The sequence below is a fragment of the Corythoichthys intestinalis genome, chromosome 15 (genome assembly GCF_030265065.1).
Source record: "Corythoichthys intestinalis isolate RoL2023-P3 chromosome 15, ASM3026506v1, whole genome shotgun sequence".
Classification (NCBI taxonomy): Eukaryota; Metazoa; Chordata; class Actinopteri; order Syngnathiformes; family Syngnathidae; genus Corythoichthys; species Corythoichthys intestinalis.
Genome location: NC_080409.1, coordinates 4,324,168 through 4,340,537, shown reverse-complemented (window position 1 = coordinate 4,340,537; position 16,370 = coordinate 4,324,168). Strand labels below are relative to the sequence as shown.

Sequence of the window (16,370 nt, the reverse complement as noted above, 5' to 3'; positions counted from 1 at the left end):
GTAGATATCCGTGACTTTTTTTACAGACACCATTTGTGACATAATTTGTTTAAAAGTTTAAAATGTGCGAGTGAATAATTTTTTTAGGTCTTTTTTTTTTTTTTTTTTTTTTAAACAAAGTATTGGACATCAATTAATGATTCTAAGCTAAAAATGACAGACATTTTGAATAAGAAATATAATCACTTACCTTCTTTTTATGGCTGAGTTGAAACAAAAGCGGTTGTGCGACGTCTGGAAACGGGTTTCCAGGGTCAAACGGACAAATTAAAAATAGTTCGGGTGCCTAATGCGCCATGAATCTGCGATGGCAGCATATAGACATATTGTTGGATCAAACACAACAGTTGTTTTTGCTTAAAATACAGCAGTTTCTTTTAAAGAGGAGTGCAAGAGCAGAAACTGCTTTTTCAGTCTTGTATGTTTTCCGCCATATATATTTTTTAATTTTATTTAGAAGTGTTTTTACTTTATTATAGCAATTATTTTGTTTTTGCTCTAATCTTGTTCTGGAAAAAAAATCATGTTAGATGGATTTTTTTTATTTAACCCATACATCTCAAACTAACACATTTTAGACCTATAATTGCAATTAGAGCTGTCCCGACTAGTCAACGTAGTCGACGTCATCGATGACGTAAATCCGTCGACGAGCACAACATGCCGTCGACGGTAAATGAAGGGTTAAAAAAATATATGCGTGGAAAGTTAGAATGTCGGATGCTCTGTTTGCAAGCAGGGAAAGCGGCACAAAGCCAAAAAAAGCGCACCAGAGTGTCCAAAACATTGACTTATTTCAAAGAAACAAAGGAGAGTACACTCTTCTGTCCTGTCTCTTCAGTGCAAAGCTTAGCTGCACGTCGGCCGTGAATAAACACCTCAAGCGCCTTCACGCAGTTTGTAAGGTTTTTTTTTTTTTTTTTCTTTCATTTTTTGTACACCAGAGGGTGCTGTCGCCTTACTAAATAATAATGTTTCATTGACAATGGGCCTATAAGTGCTATTAGTATTGTTCTTAATGCTAATTGAAAGGTTTATTTCATGTTATGGTTTATTTTATGGTATAGAAAATTATATAAGGTTAAAAGGTCATAAATATATACAGTATATACAGTGATTGCACTCAAGGGAGAGATTGTCAATGATAAGGTAATAAGGTAAAGGCAATTCATATAGGCAATTCATTGATATATAAATAAGGTTTAAAAGGAAAAATGTGAAAAGTTTTTGTTAATTTCTAATTGTGTTGCTTTATTTGTGTGCGCCGTAGCTCTTACGGTGTGTTTACATCAAGGATGGAATAAAAGTTGTAAACCATCAGTTTAAGAGACCATCTTTTCAATCGGGATGCTACACTAGTTAATTCTATCAGCATTTGAACTCATTGTTTATTTGTGATTTATTATTGTTATTTACGTGTTTATTTGTACTTTAATAAATGATTTGAGTGTTCCAATATGTTTTTTTTAAATTGATAAGCGTCAAAAAAACAAAAATTTCATTGCTAAATTAGTTTAAAAAATTAAAAAATAAATAAATAATTATTAGATTAGTCGACTAATCGTAAAAATAGTCGGCTGACTAATCGGGAGAAAATTAGTCGTTTGGGACAGCCCTAATTGCAATACCGTGATACCGCGGTATTTTTGCTCACAGTTATCTTACCGTCAAAATCTCATACCAACACAAGCCTACGTTTGAATGGAGATGGAACCAAGACTTAACCATGTAAATGCAAATATGAAGTTTGTCGTATTCTTGTGCTTCACCATGGAAATGGCCCTTTAATCTCAAAAAGTTTTTTCATTTCACTTTTGCCGATATATTTTAACATGGAAACATCTGAAATACCACCTTGTGTAGTGTGAGCGTGAAAAACGTTTATATTGTATGATATTTGAAACGTTTTTGAAATTTCTGTTTCCATTACCATATTGCTATTTTGTAATTTGCATTTTACGTATTTCAGAGGGTCATAGAAACAAACCCAGCTCATGATATATTTTTCATTTTCACTTTTAAGAAAATCCACCAATCGGAGCATGATGGTCATGTAAAGATGGACATGGCACTAGTCGCGGCTGAGCATCTTCTAGAGAGCGGGGATGAAAAACTGAGGAACCACACCCTTGCGAAACTGAAAGACCTGAAAAGCTTTTGGGAGGAAACTTGTACCTACATCATTCACTGCCACAGGTGCTGCACTCTTTTACTTGTTTTGCTCAAAAGTATCATGACTTCCTAAAATAACAAAACAGGGAGAATAAACTATCATAAAATAACCTTACTTGTACAAAAAAATATATATTTTCTTGGCTTAAGTTTTTCTGTGTTTTGCACTGCTCCATTTACAATTTTTTCCCCCACCATTTTAAAACATTAAGTGGGTTTAGTAACTAGGTGAGGAAGTAAACACTTAAAATACACATACATCTCCTATAGTAAAACGCTTTCAGGGCTCATCTTACTTCTCCTAGTTCCCCCACAGTAGCTTCATTCTTTCGTTGACAGCGGACACGTGTTCATACAAGTCTTCTCCTTGTGTTTTTCCATTCAGTAACTCCTTGCTCAAAAGCTCCCTTTTTTCGTATAATGAATCACATTTTACATGAAGATCGCCTAATTCATTCCAAGCTATACTAAAAACTCGAGTTATCCGATAATGGCTTTTTAACCAATATTCCTAGTAAAAATCCCATACCAATACCAGTATATGCGGTTGTGCACTTAACATGTTATTGATAATTGTATTGTGATGCCCCACTAGAGGCTTTAATAATGATACTGTAAATGTAACAATTTCAAGGTTTTCCAAATAAGATAAACATTCTGTGAAAAATAAGAGAACAGCTTCAAGTGAAGTTATAGGAAATAAATACAAAGATCCCTCGCAAATTTGCGCGTCGAAATCTACGGTTTTAGTTATTTGCAGATTTTTGAGGTTCTGGGGGAGTTTTGGCCATTTTATTTGTTTTTTCGGGCGTAACTTCGTAGAGAGGTCGTAGAGACTCTGGACCAGCACCAGCGTTTGGCAGAGAAAGACTTTTCTGGGGAACCACTCGCCAAGAAGTGTACCATTTTTTAAATTAGGGGCACAAAAGTGTAGGGTGCAATTCTCATTCCAAGCGGTTTTGCGTCCATGACACAAGCGGGAATAACTCGAGAATGGGAGGTCGTAGGGACTCGGGACTGCTCTCAATGCATTCGGCGTCAAAAGATAGTTCGGAGGAAGCCCACGCCCTCGCTAAAAAGTGTACCCATTTTGAATGAGCCCAAAAGCATTGGAGTCCTCAAGCACATTGAAGCCAAGCGTCAAGCGAGAATAACTGAGAAAACGAAGGTCGCGGGTGAAATCCGACGACATTTCTGAATGAAAGTCGACCCTCCCGCCTTGTCGGGTGGCGAGATCAACTTTGAAGATTTTAGGGACATAGTCATGACAACCTGAAATAGATTGGGAGTCAAAGCTTTTTTCTTAATCAAATTTCTCATTTTAATTGAATAATGCAGAACTACTAATTTATATGTTGTATTACCACATAATCTGTAATTTCAGGAAAGAGCTTGCCACCACCTTACAAATCATTTAAAATTTGACTCTCTTCGTCACATTCTTGTGTACTAGTATTAGAAAAATACCCATTTATAAACCAAACTTAGATTATCAGGAAAAAAAAAAAAAACATCCATGTCACGCTGGCAACCCTAGATCCTCACTAAGGGAGCTTTCACACTAGCACTGTTTGGTCCGTTCCAAACGGACTAAAGTTCTTTTTCCTCTGATAGTCCTCTTTGTTTTGTACAGTGTATCACAAAAGTACACAAGAAAGCCCGCCCGTCTCATCAGACCATAGGACATGGTTCCAGTAATCCATGAGCTTTGTTGACATGTCTTCAGCAAACTGTTTGCAGGCTTTCTTGTGTACCGTCTTCAGAAGAGGCTTCCTCCTGGGGTTACAGCCATGCACACCAATTTGATGTAGAGTGCGGCGTATGGTCCTAGCACTAACAGGCTGACCCCCCCCCCCCCCCCCACCTCTTCAATCCATGCAGCTATGCTGACAGCACTCCTGTAAAGAGTCACATGACATTTTGGAGGGAAAATGACAAACAGTACTCAATTTGGACATTTAGGGATGTACGTAGTTTCTAAGGGGTGTACTCACTTTTGTTGCCAGGGGCTTAGATATTAATGGCTATATTTTGAGTTATTTTGATGGGAAAATAAATTAACTGTTATATAAGCTGCACAAAGACTACTTTTCATTGTGTCAAAGTGTCATTTTGTCAGTGTTGTCCCATGAAAAGATATACTTAAATATCTGCAGAAATACTGGGGGTATACTCACTTCTGTGGTACACTGTAAATTTGAACGCGCATCCAAACTCTAGTTCAGACAAAAGAAGCGAACTCTGGCCTGCTCAAAAATCGTTGGTCTTGGTCTGCTTGAAGCACACCCTGCTTAGCTTGTGAATGCAACCGGAGCAGGGTGCTCTTTTGCTACTTTATGTGCAGCGTCATAGTTTGGAGCTGTGGCGCTACACGCAGGGCATCCTTGGACGCGAAAGTACAGCGCGCACGCTACTCAAAATCAACAATGGCAAAATGACAGACAATTAACCATAGCTAAATGTTGCTGTGCTGCGTCAAGCACTTGCATTCGAAACACAAAATGTGGTTCCAATGTGGCGGTTGCGTTTTGCAAGCTGTTCCTGAACGGACCGTGTGAGAGTGACAGTGGCCGAGACAGGTGGAGCCACTCGGGGCGGCCGTTTTGTGAGTCTCGCTCTCCTGGAGGTGGCGACAATTTGACAGTCCAAAAAGTCACAAAAATGAGACCGCGCCTTTGTGACTTGGGCTACCACACTGTTCCCTTTTTTGTTTTAATTTTCCCCTATGTATTTTTTATATACTCCAGTTCGCTCTGCATCAAGTCGGGAGGGAGCGACCCCGCCACTGGCCGAGCGGCGACTTAATTTATGCTATATTACGTGCATGCTCCCTCTCCTCCCAGGAGGGAGATATTTCCTCTATTATTTTTCCAATCAGTGATTGCGCCATTCATCCATGTGATGCTTCTCTGAAAGTTCGGTTAGCACAGTACGAATGCTGAATGTTTTCAACAAGTCATTTGCAAGTGTTGTTGCAAGGAAGTTCTCCAACCGTACCCTAGTCCTATTGATGTAATGTGAAAGCGCCTTAATACTCCCGTCTCTTCCCAGTTCCCAATCAGAGATGAGTTAATTTCTGTTAATTACACTGTTAAAAGAATCAACTTGAGAAAAAAAGTTCTTTGCTAAAAAAGCTGGGCTTCAGTACATAAACCAAGAAAACTGAACAGAAAACACCCTAGACTTGAGGTTTAAACCCTTTACGTGTTCTACACCAGGGGTCCCCAACCTATTCCACTAAGGCACACTGTGGGTGCAGGATTTCATTCTTACCAAACAAGATGACAACACTTTTTCCCCAATCTGGTGTTTTACAAGTGCAATCAGTTGATTGCAGTCAGGTGTGGCTTGTTTTAGCAGAAGCCTCATTGGTTCAACTGTCTCTGCTGGATCGGCTGGAACAAAAACCAGGACCCACAGTGTGCCTTGAGGACTGGGTTGAAAACCCCTGTTCTACACAATCTCCAAATACATGAAAACATGATCAAAACTAAGTGTAAATCAAATAAATAAGTATGAATCACAAGTAAATTGTTACACTTCCATTGCATGGTTTATTTTCAAAAAATGAACACACTTTTGTCTGACTTGATTCTTGTTCATTTTCTTGATCTCCATTCTCAGTCGAATTGAGTGGGTGTGGCTCCACTGGAGTGAGTATTTGAAGGCCCACCAGGAGTTTGTGTTGTGGCTTACAAGGCAGCAACTTGACCTGGATGTTGGTGTGGAGTTGCAACTGGGACTGAAGGAAAAGCTATGGCAAGTGGACCAACAGAGAGTGGTTGTAAGTGACGTCCATGGGCAAAAAGCCTTACTGGAAAGGCTGATAGATGAAGCTGCCGTGCTACACAACAGAACCCAAGATCCTAGTCTGGACTCCCAGGCCCGGGAGAAACTGCTGAAGACCTACAGTGACATTAGAGATAAGGTTGAGGTAAGGTCATTCTTGTAATATGACATGGCTTCTTCTTGTTCTTGAGGTGGACTCAAACTAAAATTGCTACTCCTCCATCCATTATTCGGGGATGGTTCAGAATGAAATTTGATAGTTATATTCTAGATGTCCTGATCACATATTTTTGCACCCAAGTCACCTGATTTTTAGGATTTGCTCATACTGCGTCCCGATCCGATACCACAACAAATGTATTAAGGAGAGGGGGAAAAAATCGAGCATGATATTTTTGTCATGTGAGAGAACATGAGAGCAGTTCCCCAACCATTTTGCACCATGGACCGGTGTGATGTGGGCCTATTTTTCCATGGACCGGCAATGTGTGGCAGAAAAACGATAGTGCTCAAAATGAACATTTAATGCAGGGAAAATGTAACTCAACGGACGCTGAATCAACTTTTTTTAAACAGCGGCCTCTCCTAAAACTTGACGGCAAATATCCTTGGTTGCAGGCATAATGAGTTCTTCGCCAATTGTGAAAGGTTTGTTGGCTTTAGCAATACTGTTCGCCATGAGGTGTGATGCTCTCAGTGCATTTGTTGCCTCGTTTACTAGCTCTTAGCCAAATATTATATGCAGAATGGTTGTAGGCAATGGTTTCGCTATTTTTTTTATGTGTCTGAACAAACACACAAGCTCCCTCAGCACACTGCAGACCACTGTGAGCAACATCAGATGTGTACACTCTGGCCACACACCAGTATAACGCCTGTTTAAAACCTTGGATCATAGTAAGGTACATACATAGCTTATTAAATGAATGAAATTACATCAGCAATTTTAATAGGTTTACTTTTATTACAATTGATTTGGCCCACTTAAAATAAAAAAGACAAAAATCTTGCTGTTCATGAGATGTGTACATTGTTATATATGTGGGAGTCCTACTTTAACCATAGGAAGAGTCCTGCTTTGGCCAGGGTAAAGTCCAGTTGTGGCATGGGTGTGTAAATGGATAAAAATAATGAAGAACCACAATGGGAGTACAGTGTATCAACTCCCGCATTGAAACTGTTCAGACAATAAGGACACTCAAGATTCCTATTGTCCATGTCTGAGCAGCTACACTTCAATAACACACCTCCTTAAAACTAGTTAAATGCCCTTGTTTTCAGTGTAAATCTACTAACGCGACAAAAATCGAAACAAAGCCAACAGGTAATGAGACAGCCAGCAATTTTACAGTTTGTAACCAGCCTTTACGTACATTTTATAGTTTGTAACCATAGGTGGAGTGTGACTTTGTGTGTGTGTGTGTGTGTGTGTGTGTGTGTGTGTGTGTGTGTGTGTGTGTGTGTGTGTTGGGGGGGGGGGTGACAAAAGAGTGAGTCAAAAGTTTGGACACGCCTCATCATTTGTGCTGTTTATATATTTTCACTACCATTGTAAATTCTCAGTGAAAATATTAAAACTATGAATGAACATGAGGAATTATGTTCTTGAAAACAAGTTTTACAGGGTGACCCAAAAAAAAAGTTTACACTCAGTTGACTGCTTGTTTAAAAGCCATTGAAACATATCTAAATAGGTTGTCATGCTTAAGTGATTCATTAAGGTCACTCAATGCAGCTGGTAATCTCTCGTCTCTACAATTCCTGTGCTTCTGCTGAAAATGAAGAAAACTTTAGCTGTACCTGAATTGCTGCGTGCCGGTCTGACACCTACTGAGATTGCAGCAAATCTGAGAATATCCAGATGTGCAGTCTACAAAGTTAAAAAGAATCTGAAAGATACTGGAACAGCCTCACGAAAACCTGGGTCTGGAAGTACCGATCTGTGCGGACCAAAACGTTGATTGACAAGGTGATATGTGGCCACCCCAGAGTCCAGATCTCAATCCCCTGGATTATAGCATATGGGCAACTGTGGAGGGCAGTGCCTGTGAGAAGCCACAAACTTCTGTGGCAGCCTTGGAGAGGTCCATTGTTAGATCTTGGGAAAAGATGACAGCATCCTACATAAAGAAGACCTGTCAAGCTTTCCGTAGGCGCCTGGAGGCTGTTGTGACACTTACGGGAGGACACATTGAAAAATAGAGTGTACTGTACATGTTCTTTACAATAATGTATAATTTCTGATTAAATTCTAATTCTAAGCTGAATAAACATGGCATTTAAGTTGTATTATGGCGGTGTAAACTTTTTTTTGGGTCACCCTGTATATTGTACATCAGGGGTGTCCAAACTTTTTACAAAGCGGGCCAGATTTGGCGTGGTAAAAATGTTGGGGGCCGACCTTGGCTCACGTCCTTTTTACGTAGAACAATATATTTAGGCAAAATTTAGCAAGCCATTCAGTGTTTCACATTTGCTTTATTATTTTTTTAAATGAATAATTTCAACAATCTCACAACGAGCCTATGTGGTGTTCTCTTTCGACTCTCGGGCTCTTGCGAAATACTTCTGCTGTGAAATTAAACTAGCTTGAAGTTGCTTCAATTTCTCGCTGCGTATCTTCCCTGTAATCTTGTCGTACATGTCAGCGTGTCTTGTTTGGTAATATCACCTCTTTGCAAATGAGGCAAGACACTGTTGTTGCGTATTTTAGTGAAGATATAGTCCAATTTCCACCTATCCTTGAAGCGTCGGCCGTCAGTCAACTTTCTTTTTTTTTTTTGACTCTCCATTTTAGGAAATGGAAGTAATTGGTCACACGGAGAAATGTTGCTTAGCCCATAAATACCTGCAACATTAAGCAATTATCAGAGAATCCCAAAATGAAACCTATTTTTCAAATTTGTAAAAAGAAAAGTCAAAATGAATATGTGTAATAAGCGCTCTAATATCTATAACCCATGCTAAATCATGTTTTTTTCTCATGGAACCTGCTGATGCATGTGTAGACTTACATCCATCATTTTTTTTGTCGAAAAGAAATGTCAAAATTCCAAATTAGTCTCAAAATCATGAAATTTTAGGTGTATCAAATGTCATACATTTGGCAATAAAGGGTTAAAGTGCTGCTGCCTTTTAGTGGGTAAATGAGTAGCAGCATTTCGTGTGTAAGCTACTTCATATGCTGGTTGCAGTGCTGCTGACCAATTTATTAAGTCTGTGTGTGGGCCAGACGTTAATTGATTTTATGACAGAGGCTTGGAGCCGGATGAAATTTGACCACGGGCCGCATTTGGCCCCCGGGCCGGACTTTGGACATATCTAAGTATCCACCCTTGAGGTGTCTCCAAACTTTTGGCCCATACTGAATGCATTATGAAATACTTTTTAGGATTCTTGTTCATTTCATTTGTTTTTGTTGTTTGTCTTATTGCTTTACAACTTTTATAGACAGCATTTTAATGGCTAGGTCTTTATTTTAAAGGGGGAGTTCAGAATTTTTTAACATTAGGCTTAATCTTCGAGTTAATGGGGGTTTAATTAGTCGTTGGAGTTGTTTTGAACAAATTCTGTGCAGTTTGTCAGTTATTTGTTAGTTTCAGGGCTCCGGAGTGGCTGAGCTAGCGCAAGTCAATGGTGGTTGAAATCAACTCCATTAAACCCCTGCTAACTCGAAGATAAAGCCTTATCTGAAAAATTCAATTACATGCGATGACATTTTTCTGTTGAGGCAGCAAAGGGAGAAAAATTGGGAAAAGTAACTGACAAATTACTTTTAAAGTAATTTAGTTACTTTGATAATAATCAGTAAAGTAACTAGATTACTTTTTTGAGGAGTAATTAGTAATTAAATGACTTTTTCAAGTAATCTGTGACATCACTGATAGTGACAGAAATAGAACCATTTAATATTTTCTTTCTACATGCACGAGTGTGAAATTTCACGCGCACGAACATCGCGTGTTGCTTCTCCGCAAGACTTCGCGTGCCATAGAAAATGTATTGAACGTGAGCGACGTCGCCTCCCATGTGTCTAGCCCATAAGCGTTGTCTGTCACCTGGATAGATTTGTGTCCAAAATATGGTGTGCTATCTTTTTAAAGTCACCTGCTGTGGTATTTCATAGCACCCTTAAAGTATGTCCTTCACCATTCTAGGAACGTCTGTCGCTGCTTCAGGAGATAGCTGAGGAGCACCAGACATACCAGGGCAGTGTTCAGAGATTTCAGTCATGGCTGCTGTCAAAAACCAAAGAGCTTACAGACCTTATGGAAAAGGAAGACACAACAGAAAACAAGCTACAGGCCTTACAAGTAAGACTGAAATGGTATCTATTTGCAGAAACACTACAATGCTCCATGGGGTTTAGAAATTCTAATAATTCTAATTCAATTCAAAACAATTCTGTTCAAATTTTATTCTAGATTCATGGTCAATGTAAAAACAAAAAAACACAGTGTGGTGCATTTGAGCCCGTGCGTGAGTATTGGAGTTTAATTGCATGAACAGTATAGAAATTAGAATTTAAATGCACAATACTAAGGATGCAATGATACAAGTCACGGTTCGGTACGATTTTCGATACGAAGGACACAATTTTCAGTTCTATTCAATACATTTAATGCTCCGGGAAAAAAAAATATAGGTGTCATTTATTTTTTTTATGTTTTTTTTATTCTGCTCACAAGCAAAAATAACAATGCCATCATATAAACATGCATTTGGCATGAGATCTAACGTAGCACATCTAGGTTGCTAGCTGATGATATCTAGTGTGTGCACAAGAGTGTTGTTGGGCTTTAAAAAAAGTTAACGCCACAGAGATCACGTCTTCTCATTACTGCACAACACCAGCATTTGACAATCGACTTTCATTAACAGGACGAGTTTGAAGTACAGCGCTCTTAATTTGCCACTAATTGTTTATCATGTAACCGTGAGTTAGCACTCTGTATTTAAGCTGTCTGGTGTCAAACTGAGGCTATCCGTAGCAGCCAAGTCGGTAACAATATATTAGCGGACATTGTTGTACAAATCCGTAAAGACAGTGTCTGTTAAACATCTACGAGTGGGGATAGTGTATCACAAACCTTAAATGCTGCCGCACAACGGATCTGTACGACGTTGAAACCAGCAAGCCGCCTCTGTGTTTACTCACGAGCAATGGTCCTCGTGCGCCAAGGCTCCCGCACTTCAGGCAGTTTGGGGGAGGAGTGGAGGGAGGGGCTGCTAACAGGGAGGAGCCTTCTCATAGCTTTATTTACAAGGCTATTATTTACAAGACTACCCAAAAAGTTCAGAAAATACATTTTAGGAGCTTTTTCAATGGGATCGAAAGTCTGCGTATTGAATCGAAGAGGGCGTATGGAACGGTTCAATATAAAACCGAGTATTTTTGCATCCGTACACAATACGTTTATAGCATGATCACTTGCACCTTTTGTAACATTTTCTTTCCGAGACTTCCACACCCCCTCCGCCAGTTGCTGTTTAATCCGGCCGAGAGCGACTTTATCACTGCTAGAACTCTGCCCACTTGCCTGGCAGAGGTCGACAATATAAATTGCCCGGATGTACTTTTAAAACCGTCAGGCCACCAGAGTGCTCCCATGGGGCCAGTAAAAGTAATGCGTTGATTAAAAGAAAAAAATCTTACCTCACATGAATTCGCAGTGGTTCCGTGTTTTAATAACAACCTTTACATTTATGCAGCAACCGTTGCTGTCCGAGGGCGTAAACACACCTTGTTTGCTCGCTCGCTCCCACGTGAATGCGCACAACCTGATTACTGAAAAAAAAAGTTGACTGCAATGGCCGACGCTTCAAGTATAGGTGGATATTGGACTATTTCTTCAATAAAACACGCAACAACTGTGTCTGCCTCATTTGCAAAGAGACAGTCGCTGTTTTCAAAGAGTTCGATGTGACGCAATATTACTGAACAAGACACGCTGACATGTACGACAACATTACAGGGAAGATATGCAGCGAGAAATTATAGCAACTTGAAGCTAGGTTTTTTTTTTCACAGCAGCAGTATTTCGCAAGAGTCCGAGTAGGGATGGGAATCGAAATCCGATTCCAATTCGGAACCGGTTCCGAGTGTTTCGAGGCCTCGACATCACAATGAAAAAGCCTTAACGATCCCTTTAACGATTCCTAAAGACGCGTATTGCGTCGTGACGTGTGTTGTTGTCCAGACGCATCAAACTAGCATGGCGCCAAGAACCACTCGCTCCAAAGTTTGACTACACTTCACCAGGAAAGAGTGTGAAAATGAAAGGTTATGACGGGTAAGCACGAGCATTGCAGCCATAAACATAACAATGACAGCACGTAGGTTCAAACGCTCGAAAGTGTGTCTTCACTTCACGAGGAAAAATTACAACAAAGCGACTGGCTCAGTTCTGGCTATACAGCTAGCTAAACTCCCAAATGACGATGTAGAAGACGTTGGTATAATTTGCTGACTTTATTCAACCATCACTTGAAGAGTGAAACTAAGAATAGAAATGAAACAAATCAATTTCGTCCCCAATAACAAACAGGTTTGCATCAACGTAAATCAGCGATGATTAGCTGCTAATAACAGTATGGTTAGCATTCGTTCGCTAGCATTAGCACATCGTTCAAACCACTACACAACTGGATTTAAGTGTCCGATCGCGAGTGGAAACACAACAACAACAACACAAAAGATGGTACATACAGGCGTTGCCTCTGTAGATATTAACATTAACAAAGAACGTAGGCTCGTAGAAGTGTTTCCCTCTCTCACTTCGCTCGCTCACTCGCTTGGATGCGGCATTTCTTCGGGTGCCCAAACTGCGGCCCGCGGCCCAAATACGGCCCGCCTCCACATTTGGTCCGGCCATTTTGAATTTTTTTTTTTTTCTCAATTGTGTTATTTATTTCCTGGCCTTTTTCCTTGAAGAATTCAGAGAGGGTTATTTGGTTATTGTCTATTTAATTGATAGTGTTTTTATTATTAATTATTATTATTATATTATTATTTTTATTTTATTTACTTTCATTCCGTGAAGAATCCAGAAAGGGTTATTTGATTGTGGCTTTCTGAAAAACAATAATTTTTTACATTTATGCACTTCTGCAATCGTCACACTTTTTCTGTTACAAACTGACCCCGGCCCCTCATCAGAGAAGGGAAAAGTTATGTGGCCCTCACAGGAAAAAGTTTGGGGACCCCTGCTTTAACACATATTGCCAAAGGCAGAACAACAACCTATCTGCCAATATATACCAATATTTTTTATTTCTATTAGATAAATGTTTCAGTAAAATGTTACACATTCTTGTGTATTTGCCACTTATTGCCACAGTTAACATTGAGGCTTTGGGCCTCTTTTGATTTCGTTGTGAGTTTGTAAGGTTGTGAGTTCTGATTAAACAAACTCGATGCCAATCAAAACGTTTGTTCTTCTTTTTTCCCAAATTAGAATCGATAAGAGAATCGATAAAGAATCGAATCGTTAAGCAATATCGATAATGGAATCGGAATTGTAAAAATCCTATCAATTCCCATCCCTAAGTCCGAGTGTCGAAAGAGAACGCCACAAAGACGAGACTGTTGAAATTATGAATTAAAAAAAATAAAGCAAATGTGACACACAGAAGGGCTTGCTAAAATTTGTTTAAATATATTGTTCTATGTAAATCAGCCAAGGTAGCCCCCCGCATTTTTACCACACCAAATCTGGCCCCCTTTGCAAAAGGTTTGGACACACCTGTTTAACTGATGATCCGTAGATGAGGCCAGCTTCTTTCACTTGGTACCAGCTAAATGTTATTCAAAATGTAATGATGGTGGAAGAAATAAGCATCTTGAATGTGAAACTGTATGTTGTCGGCAATTAGCCTCGCAATGATCTTAATTGTGGTTGTCAGCCCAAACCCCTCTAAATATATATTAAATGCATCTTACCAGATATAAAATGACTACTACATAATCTGTGGTAATCGTTTGGAGCCCAGTTTTCTCGGCAGCAGTACATCTCGCTCTCCTCCCCGGGTCTCTCGGAATACGGTAGAACTTCAAGTCTCTCCGTCTATTTTCTCTGTTATTGCAACCAACCGCCACACACGCCTTTACCATTTTGATTATTAATGTTAACGAGCAGAAAAACACGCCATAATAGGAGGAATTTACGTAGCGGTAATGCATCAACACGACGAGTAGACGGACAATATGGCGCGGAGGCGTGGTTGTGACGTCATGTGAGTAGGGTCTATACCAGCGACGCAGAGATTTATTTTGTTGTATTGTGGTTTCTGTGAATACAAGATAACCATATAACAGGTCAGTAATATAATATATAAAACCTATAAACATATACTGTATTATAAACATATCTAAATTAACAGGAACAACATTAAATATGAATGAAATATGCTGCTTATATAATGCATACAATGCTAATCATTCACAATAATGAGCATACACATTAAGCAGGAACATAACTAACAATTTAGATAGTGAATTGGCAATAAACAAAATTCAGCCTTCACCATGTAGCAAAAGGGGCCAACAATTAGCATTAGCGATTAGCGTTAGCGGCTAACGAATACAAGGGACCCTAAGCAGGTAACTCATCTCCCAAACGTGTTTATGCACTGCCAAGGCACACTTCTGCAATATAGTCACCTCTCTCATTTACACACAACACTTGGATTACCACTAAACAGGACGGCAGCTTGAGGAACGAACCACAGGCAGTGAAAGGAGGAAAAAGTGACTCGAGTACACCGGCAGTGAAGGAAGGAGAGACAGTAACTCGTGTGCGCCAATGAAGGGAGGAGAGAAAGGCTACGTTCATACTACAGGTCTTAATGCACGAATCCGATTTTTTTCGTGTTTTTCCGACACGAGTGAAGCATTAACTTGACGGTCTGAACATGACAAGTCGCATAGAACTGGACCATTTAGAATCCGATCTGGGTCACTTTCGTGTGTGGTTCAAATCCGATTTGGGCCACATTTTTTTAGACTGTCGCGGCGGTCTGTACTGTCCAGTCTCTCAAATCGGAATGCATGCAGCAATTACGTCATCAAAAAGCAAGAGAGACATTACGGTAGCGGTGCAGCTGTGCGTTATTAGTGCCTAGCTTGCCTTGAACACGGCTTTTTAGGAAGGGTCGGACTTGACAACAGTTATAGGAAAAATAAAAATGGGTTGAGGATAAGCCTGAGAATGATCGGTTTTCTGTCTGCTCCATATAAGCAAATTTTTCAACATTGCTTACACGGCTGAGAGTCGGGGCAAACTGCCCGTATGTGTGTGTGACATGCATGGACAGTGCGTGCACGCTATCGATCCATATACTTTGAATATATCTGTTATTTGTGTCCTCTTTTTAAAAAGCAAAATATGATATCCCTGGAATGACGGATGACAGCCAACATGTGTGGTCATTTGTTTTGATGCTTCTGCGCATGCGGTTCGTCTTGCTCAGCGTGTGTCGGACTGCGAATTCGTGCGCATGCGTAATACTTGAATGGTCTCAATGGACAAAGGCAGTCTGAACGGGCACGCCAAAAAAACAGATATGACAAAAAATCGGAGTTGTGTATTAAGACCTGTAGTATGAGCCTAGCCGATGTGACTCGTGGGCGCGCCGCTTTTCTTAAGGGGCCAGCGTAGTAACAATTAAACTAAAGCACAAACTTGCGATGGGGCTTTCCTACAATAACACTATTAATTAAATAGATAATAACCAAGTAACCCTCTCAGGGTTCTTCACAGAAAAAAAGCCAGGAAATAAATAACACTATTGGGGGGGGGGGGGGGGGGGGGGAATCAAAATGCTCTCTGGTACTGTTCAGGGGGCCGGACCAAATGTGGAGGTGGGCCGTATTCGGCCCGCGGGCCATAGTTTGGGGACCCCTGATTTAGAGATCCAACAAGAGGTTTCCTGCGTCAAGTTCAGTGTTTGCAGAGTCCACTAGTTTCCTTCTTTTTGTCGCTGGAGTGCTTGCGAATAGCCGTGGTGTTGGTGCTTTTCTCTTGTGCCTGTCATTACGTTCAACCTGCAACAATAAACCAGAATTCTTTACAAAACTCCACAAAACCTCTGCTAACTGCGACTGATAATAACTTCACAAACATGTAACTGTAGGTGAGGCCTTAGTTCTCAACAACAAATTCTTGATTTCCAATTCTCAACAACTAAATAAAAAAGATTGTTCATAAATATCATGAATGATGTGTGAGGCAATCGGACTGTTGGCAACACACGACAGAGTGAATCACAGTGGGAGTTAGATACCATTTTAATTTTTTTCAAGTCATTCATTGTCAGACAAAAGCAGCACGGCAAAATGCCAAGCTAAAAAATAAATAAAAATATCAAAATGACTTAACATTTTGGGGCAGGCTGTCACAGGCAGTGGA

General features: G+C 40.0%; 1 protein-coding gene across 4 annotated transcripts in view; it reads left to right on the top strand.

The window, feature by feature from the left end:
* Positions 1-16,370, top strand: part of syne3 (spectrin repeat containing, nuclear envelope family member 3) — a 139,044-nt gene that overhangs the window by 9,156 nt on the left and 113,518 nt on the right. For all 4 annotated transcript variants that reach the window (XR_009067185.1, XM_057859868.1, XM_057859867.1 and 1 more), the window contains exons 3-5: positions 2,024-2,196; positions 5,797-6,106; positions 10,119-10,274. Coding sequence is in view for 3 of the 4 variants with exons in the window: in XM_057859868.1 (XP_057715851.1) it covers positions 2,024-2,196; positions 5,797-6,106; positions 10,119-10,274 (639 nt within the window). In the remaining variant the exon portion in view is untranslated. The remainder of the gene's footprint in view (positions 1-2,023; positions 2,197-5,796; positions 6,107-10,118; positions 10,275-16,370) is intronic.